This window comes from Ailuropoda melanoleuca, chromosome 10, assembly GCF_002007445.2.
Source record: "Ailuropoda melanoleuca isolate Jingjing chromosome 10, ASM200744v2, whole genome shotgun sequence".
NCBI classification, from domain to species: domain Eukaryota; kingdom Metazoa; phylum Chordata; class Mammalia; order Carnivora; family Ursidae; genus Ailuropoda; species Ailuropoda melanoleuca.
In genome coordinates, this window is record NC_048227.1 from 66,286,103 (window position 1) to 66,294,158 (window position 8,056).

The 8,056-nt window shown below is 47.8% G+C and overlaps 1 protein-coding gene and 1 long non-coding RNA gene across 2 annotated transcripts in view; both read left to right on the top strand.

Annotated features, from left to right (window-relative positions):
* LOC117803973 overlaps positions 1 to 2,843 on the top strand; it is a 46,202-nt gene extending 43,359 nt beyond the window's left edge. The window contains exon 5 of the long non-coding RNA XR_004628109.1: positions 917 to 2,843. This is a non-coding gene — a long non-coding RNA (uncharacterized LOC117803973). The remainder of the gene's footprint in view (positions 1 to 916) is intronic.
* Positions 2,844 to 4,077: 1,234 nt separating this feature from the next.
* SLC35F1 (solute carrier family 35 member F1) overlaps positions 4,078 to 8,056 on the top strand; it is a 402,488-nt gene continuing 398,509 nt past the window's right edge. The window contains exon 1 of the mRNA XM_034669043.1: positions 4,078 to 4,735. Coding sequence (XP_034524934.1) covers positions 4,560 to 4,735 — 176 coding nt within the window. The 5' untranslated portion in view covers positions 4,078 to 4,559. The remainder of the gene's footprint in view (positions 4,736 to 8,056) is intronic.

The following is an 8,056-nucleotide window of genomic DNA, read 5'->3' on the forward strand; positions in this document are numbered from 1 at the left end:
AACAAATCAAAATAATAAATTATCATATATGCTACCAAAATAAAATAAAATGAAAAAAGTAAAATAGTGAGGGGGCACCTGGGTGGCTCAGCCGGTTAAGTGTCTGTCTTCAGCTCAGGTCATGATCCCAGGGTCCTGGGATCAAGCCCTGCATCAGGCTCCCTACTCCCTGGAGAGCCTGCTTCTTCCTCTCCCACTCCCCTTGCTTGTGTTCCCTCTCTCACTGTCTCTCTCTGTCAAATAAATAAATAAAATCTTAAAAAGAATAAAAATAAAATAGTGTTTCTGGGGCATTCCTAGGAAATGAATGTTTGTGTCCACCTCCCCCCTCTCCACCAATTTATATGTTGAAACCCTCATCCCCAATATGATAGTATTTGGAGGTGGGTCTTTGGGAGACAATTAGGTAATGAATGTAAAGCCCTCAGGAATGGTATTAGTACCCTTATAAAAGACATGAGAGAGGTGACCTTTCTCCACCCTGTGAGGATAGAGCAGGAAGGTGACCATTTGCAAACCAGGAAGAAGGCTCTTACCAGACATGGAATTTGCTGGTGCCTTGATCTTGGACTTCTCAGAAGTGAGAAATAAATGTTTGTTACGTCTATGCATCTTGTTACAGGATCTTAAACTGACTAAGACAGAAATCATTCACATATGTTTTGGCTAATATCTGGAGATCTTAAAATAATCCCAAGGAAACTGGTACTACTGAATGAGCGCCCTTGCTGAATAAGGCAAACTTTCTGTTGTCAGGGATTTAACAGGTCACCATGACAGAGATATGCCATCCTTTGCTTTGGGAAAGGGAACACTTGGCAAATAATACTTAGACATTTTTAACCTATCATAATGTAGTCTGATCCTGGAAAATGAGCCCTTATTCACAACTAATAACACTAATCTCCTTCTCTAGCACTGCAGGTCTCTTATCAAGAAAGGTCAATTATAAACCTACAAACCATATTCAGATTTCCCCCCGAAGAAATGCATTTCCAAAACACAAAAGAAAAAATATTACCCAAATAAACAGAAGAGGGGTGTGAACAGTCCTTTAAACCTCTTGCCTACTGTCTGTTTCCCTGCCCTGGGCGTATTTTTCATATTCACCAATACCATCTACAGACCGTCTTTAATGGTGAGGAGCCTGCAGAGGTTCTGCCAGTGTGACCTCCTCATTATTTGATCCGTTGCTCAGATATAAATGTAAAGACCTACCCATTCTGCTCCTTTTCCTCTCCCGTCTCTGCAAGTTTCCCGCCAGCGTTGCTTTCTTCTCTCCTGTATGTATTCAATCATGTGAATCAAAACTTGGATGCTCTATCATTCTGGATGCCATGTGTTTAGTAGTGTGTTTTGAGTAGATTCAACAAGACCTAGGAGGGAAAGCAAAAGAGAAGAGAATGGCATGGGGAGAGCAGATGGGCCAACTGGGCATTTGGAGCAACACAAGCAAGTCCAGGTGACTGCTCAGCAATTTGGAGAGAATCATCAGTCACTTCTGGAGCATGACTGTGAAGATTTTATCCAATACAACACACAGGTGCAGTCTGTGCAAAACAGATGAGTCAAAATGCCTGTTGACTCTGAGGACTGAAACACACGCCAAACCCTACTCTTCCCTACCTGAGTGGAACTGTCTTCAAAATGAGCACCATCAAAAAGGATGTAACTGATAGTCAACTTCTACTTCCCGACGGATCCAACAGAGCTAGCACTGGGCTAAGTGAAAGTTAGATGATGTCATAGTAAGAGTGGAATAGAAATTTTGCAGTGGTGTGGCACCACCAAGCACACCTGGCCAGAGGGGTGAACTGAGCAGCAAGTGTGATCCTGGAATCCACACGCTCCAGCTAAAAAACTACATACACATCCACAGCCTATTGCTTTCATCCCCTTTCCTTTTGATCCGAGCTCACGGAAGATGGATTTTGAAGCCAAGGAGGCAGCAGGGAAAAGGGAAATAGGCCTTCCCCACATCTCTTTTGTTTAATTTCATGCAGATTCACCACTCTGACACCTGTACTTTTAACACCTGTTTCCTTACCTCTCAAATGCTATTCCGCTACTTTTTAGGAGAGGAGCGTGAAGCACAGAATTGAAGGGTCAGAATGGACCTGAGGCTGTAACCCCTTTATAAGAAAGAATAATGCAAACATAAGTTGAAATTTTACATGTCTCATCTTGTTCCTCTCCCATCCTGGCTTTCTTCCTTTCTGACTCAGCGGAGATTTAGATAATTTGGGTTCAATAGTCCATCTGGAGAAATGACTGGACACAAATAGAGACACTGGAGTGCAGATACAGCACCGAGTTGTGATGTTCCAAAAACATTCAAAAGGAAGCAAGCCAAATGTTAAGGAAGAGGGCACTGAAGCACCCAGTCTTTCGTGGCAGACATGTGAAATGACCACAAATGTCGTCGTAATAGAGAGATTCCTACCATGATTTGCTGCCAGGTTGAGATGAAGTGCATTTTATTAATATCTCCTACATTTGGTAGGTCCCCCAAGGACAAACTCATCGTGAACTATTAAAATCTTAATGCCCATGAGGTTACAAGCTTTGATTCTGTTTGCAACAGTTCTTCAGAGTGTCTGGTACAAAACTGAGGTGGAAAAAAATCTCACAGTGAAAGGTTCTTGAGAAAGGACATGGCAGCATGTTAATTATAAAAGGGAAAATGCTCTAATTTGGGTTAAGTTTTGTAGAAAAAAGACCTCAGGGATATTTCAGGTAGTAACTGGGTTTTACATAAATTGAAATATAGATTGGAGACGTTTTTTTGACAGCTGTTTCCTCAAATTTTTGATAATTAAAAAAAGGGCTCCCAATATTGCTAAAGGGAAGGCAACTTCTTAACCAAACAATGAATCTCATCTTTTCATCCTCCCTTCTCCCTTTGGTTAATCAGACATTGTCCATTCCTTTCTGGAATGTTATTTTTTTCTTCAATCCCATTCTCCTTGGCAAACCACCAGTATTTTTTATTTGTGCATTTGGATTCAATGGTGGTTTTAGCTTGCCTTTCTGTAAACATACTTACCTTTTAACTGTATTCAGGGCAAATAATTCCACACGCTGCACTAAAATGGAAAAATTTTCAAGATGCCTATCATTTTTTCACAGTAGGATTCCTATCCAGGCAATCTAGATAAAGGAAAATGTGAAAAATATAACTCTCCTAAGAGTCAGTTATTAACTGGAATCTGGAGCAATCGGGGTAAGAGATACCTGGGACAGGAAATCAGTTTTCCTTTGGGAGAAATAGGGTCTTGTTTAGGTCTAAGGTTTCTGTGTCAGATTCTCAGGGGCTTTCCCTTTTGGGAGTGGAGAACCTCTGGTCAGAGCCCCAGTGAAGAAGCCTTCACGGCCGCCTGCTGGGTGGTTTACCTCATTAACTCTTACAACACCACGGGGAGAAAGACACACGCAGTCTCCGTTGCACAAAGGAGAATGTGTCTCAGAATGTTAAGTACAAAAATTGCTTTGGGAACCTCTGCTAATAAGTTTTAGAGGCACAATTGGAAGTCGAATCTGCCTACGCTCCCTTCACAGCGCTACAAAACGGAGACGTTGAGTTGGTGTGACGTGCTTTTTCCAGTTTCCAGAATGAATTGTTTGTGCAAAGTTGTTTCTCCTCCAATTTCCTCCCGGCCCGTTATGGTGAGTGTTGGGGTAGTAGGATACTGGAGTTTGGGTTTTTAACTGGGGCCAGAGCCTTGTCCTAGTGTCCTGGCGCTGTCCCGGGAAGGTGGTGCTAAGGTTCCGCGGTGTCGCGGCGGGAGCGGGGAGTCCCCTCCAATTAAAGAGGAAGGGTCTACCCCTAGCTTCACGCGAACAATAAACAACCAAAACAAAACAAAATAAAACAAAACGATCATCGCAACCTCGAGCTAGGTAGGGCCTCCTGCGGATCCGCGAGAGGCGGGTCGGGGCAATGAGGCGCCTCGGGAGCGCCCTCTGGCGAAGACCGAGCGTGCGTGTCCCCGCCCTGGCCCCCCTTCGCCGCCGTCGCCGCCGCCGCCGCGGCGCCCCCGCCCGGCTCTCCGGGTTCACTCTCGGTCTCTCACTCCGTGAGACACAGACGGCAGCTTTCCGAGAGAGCGGGGGACAGGCTGAGGCGGCGCCAGCACAACTGCGCCGCTCGCCCCAAGAAGACCAGGGAGCCGGGAGAGAAGGCAAAGCCCGGAGCCCCATCCTCTCTCCGTGGGGGTCTACTGAACCGACGGGCAGCTCGGCGGCCGCGCGCGACCCCCTTCCCGGCCACTTCGCGGGGTGTGCCAGGACTTGGGGACGCAGCTCGGGAAGAGCCGGGGCGGGAGACGGCGGCGGCGGCAAGGGGGACGCGCACCGGGACGGGAGAGGAGTGAGTGGCGGGCTGGGCGGCGGCGGCGGCCGTAGCCGCGGGTACCTCCCCGCCTCGCCTTCGCAGGCAGCACCGCCTCCCCGGGGCCGCGGCCGCCCGGCCGGGTCCTCTGCGCGTTCCCGGGCCCCGAGCCGGCGCACGATGCGCCCGGCTGCGTTCTGATCGCCGCCGCGCCGCCGCCTCCGACGCGATGATCCCCCCGGAGCCGCCGCAGCAGCAGCTGCAGCCGCCGCCGCCGGCCCCGCCGAACCATGTGGTGACCACCATCGAGAACCTGCCCGCCGAGGGCAGCGGCGGCGGCGGCGGCAGCCTGTCCGCCTCCTCCCGGGCTGGCGTACGCCAGAGGATCCGCAAAGTGCTGAATAGGTGAGCGGCGGCGGGGGCGCGGGGCGAGGGCTGAGGGAGCCGGGCCCCGGGTCTCCCCCGGACCCCCGGAGGCCCGGAGTCGCCTTGGGACGGAGTCGCGGCCAAGGGAGACTGAGGAGACCCGGCGACGACGCGCCCCGCGCCTGCGGGGAGGCCGTGGCAGCTTTGTCCCAGAGCGGGGAGCCCTGGGGCGCCCGGGCTGCCAGCAGGTCCGAGGCGGGAGTTCGGGGAGAGGCGGGGTTTGCTGCCCGGCTGCTGCGTGTCTGCACTTACACCCTCGCACACGCGTGTTGCCTCACTCGCCTTACCCACTCGGACCCGAGCTTTGCGCCCAGGGGACAGGGGCGACCCGAGGGTGGCCCGGGCGGAGGCGGGAAGACGCGCGGCTGTGGGGATGGCTAGGAAGTCGCCGGCCTCGCGCTGTCACCCGCCCCGGCCGGATGTCTCCAACCTCCACGGCCGGGGATGGAGTCGTGGCGACAGCCCGGGCAGGCAGACGGGGGACCCACTTCTTCTGTCTGACGCTCCGATTGCCGCTCAGACTCGTCCAGGCTGGGACCCGGGAACGGGAGGCTGGAGGCCTGGATCAGACCCACGCAAAGTGCAAAAATGTTGCGAGAAGGGTGTGAGCAGGAGGGGCCGGTGATTCCAAAGCGGGCTAAAGCCAGAGGAGGCGAGCGCAGATCGCCGGCGCCTCCAGTGCTGGAATCTGCGCAGTGAATGGATCAAGGATGAGGCGTTTTAGGTTGAGAACCCGGGTTGACGTGAAGATGGGGCCCCTGGTGCCCCTGACTTAACTGTTATGTGAAAGGGACTTTGTCTACTTAGGTAACTTGAACTGGTTGAAGAGCTGACACTTAAAAGATCAGAGAATTGGTTTTGTGTGTTTTTATTTGAGTGCGTGTGTGCTTTTTTGATGCATCTGTACGGGTAACTCTTAAGGTCGCTCTGTTCATACAGGTTTCTGTGTGGCACTGCTTTGGGTGGCCGAGGCTCCCCATAGAGCTATAAGGAATTCACATAGAACTCTATGGGGCTTTAAGCTGTAGTGGGTGCACAAAGTATGTACAGAAACTTAAAAGATAGAGTATGGTTTAATTGAGGTATAACAAATCCCAAAACATTCGATTCCCTTGCGAAGACTTAACGTGTGTATTAGCTTACTTGTGGGTACTTCAGTATGTTTCCATTTAGTAGCAAACAGGAAGAAATTCATGCTCAGTGAGACAGGAGCTGGTAATAGAAAGTCAAGCCTCTACTTTTCTTCCAGTTGTAGCTTAGGATAACACCTTCCAAAATATTACATTTAAAAGACAGTGACCAGAAGTTGAATCAAGAAGATGTTGGCTTAGTACATATTATATAGGTTTCCTATTCTTCATCAACACCTGTGGTTTTTTGAATTGTAAATGTCTTGGCATTGGATGTTTAAATTTTCAAGCAGAGTATGTTAAATATTAATATCTCTCATCAAACTGGAAAAAATCCTGGTGCACTTGTTCGTTTACCTTTGCTTGATAACAAGTTATTATTGATTCTGTGCAGGTTACTTCTTGATATTTAATGAATCCTAGAGTCCGGAATATAAAGATCACTGAGGAGACTTGGTTGTCATCATTTCTCAGCCAGTAACTAGCCATGTGGCTTGGGGCAGATCTGCACGTCTCCCTGAGACTCGGTTTCTGCATTTGTAAGATGTGTCTTACAATACTTGCCTAACCGCTGTTGTCATGAGATGATGCTAAAGAAAACACTTGGGCGGATAGAAAGCTCTACACGAACTTATTTCTTCATCAGATTTTTGTTGTCTGAGGTGGGTCCGTGGTAGCATCATAAGCAAATGAAGTCGTGGTACATCATGAGTAGAACTTTGTGTTTTATTAAGCCTTCAGTGATCTGCGTGACATGAGTTGTACTATTCCTAATTTATAGAGGAAGAACTTAGAAAGATTGGGTCAATGACATGTCATCTCAGGCCCATCTGTGGAGGGAAACCTACCTAGGGTTATAGCCTTTCCACTTCAACTAAACCATTTAGTTATCTTTCAAAATTCTTCAGTATTTTCAATATAATATTTTGTGTTGAGTTAGTGGTCTTTCCTTATACTTAAAGGGACAAGAAGAAAATATTTCTTTTGAGAAGGAGCATCTTTGGTATGGAGACTGAAAAAAAGGCAGATTAAATATAAAAATCTCGATGGAATAATTTCATTAGCATGTTGATGAGCTTGGCTTCTGCACCATGATTATGTCAACAGGAGGGCATTGGCAGTGCTGTTGAGTGACTGGGCTCTTCAAGCAATAATGCGGGAGGAAAGTGGAACTTTAGAGATCTTGTGCCAGCACTTAGGTGTGGCTCCCCTCTAGTTTGAATCCTTCAAGTAGGTTGGACCAGTCAGTAATGGCTATCAGGCAGGCCAACTGGGGCCAAATCATAAGCATCTTTGCTCATTTTCTCAAAGCTTAAAATCATTTCCCCCCTTCTTTTTCTTCTTCTTTTACTTTTCCTTTTTCCTTAATACTTCTGTATCGTTCACCTGCATTGCTTTATCAACTTATTGTCCTCTGAGTTTTAGTTGCTTTTTTTTTCATCTGCTTCTGGCATGTAGCAACTTAGCTGTTAGCAGAAAGCGAGGTTGCAAATCTGGAAGTTTGGAGCCAATATAAAAAAATATCCCTCCTTTTTTTGGCATGCAGATATATGGGGCAGCATTCTATTGCTGTGAGCTGGCCAGTAGTCTCTTCAGTGACAGAATGGGACATTGCACCACTGTTAGTCAGCTCTTAGCATCGCATTGGGCCAAAGGGGCAGTGCTGACACTGAGGATGGTGCACTGAGATGGGGAGCAGGAGACCATGAGCAGTGCAAGCTCTGTGATTTGCCTGTCACTGGTGGAAGTCTATAACAATAGCTACCTGCCAACCCAGAGGAAGAAATGCAAACACATATGCTATCTATATCTACCCAGGGATAGGTAAAAAGAAAAGAGCTGATTAATAATTAATTAAAGGTACTTGCGCTCAAGAAACATAGAATAAAAATGTAGTGTTATGGTAATGACATCTGCCTGACGTTATCCTGCATCATTTTACTCTCCTCAGTGTAGCTCCTCATCCTTTCCCCTTTCTTCACAGGTTTGTAGAGTTGGATTGCTGCATTTTGTACATGACAGTTAGGGCATCTCACTGATGACTCACTTTCTGTAAAGCAATGAGATTAGAATCTAAGAGTATCCAAGATTTTGGTGAAAGAGGAGGTGCTAGGTAATTTTTTGAAACCAGTTAATGGGATGTGTCACATTTTTCTCCCTGTGGTATTCA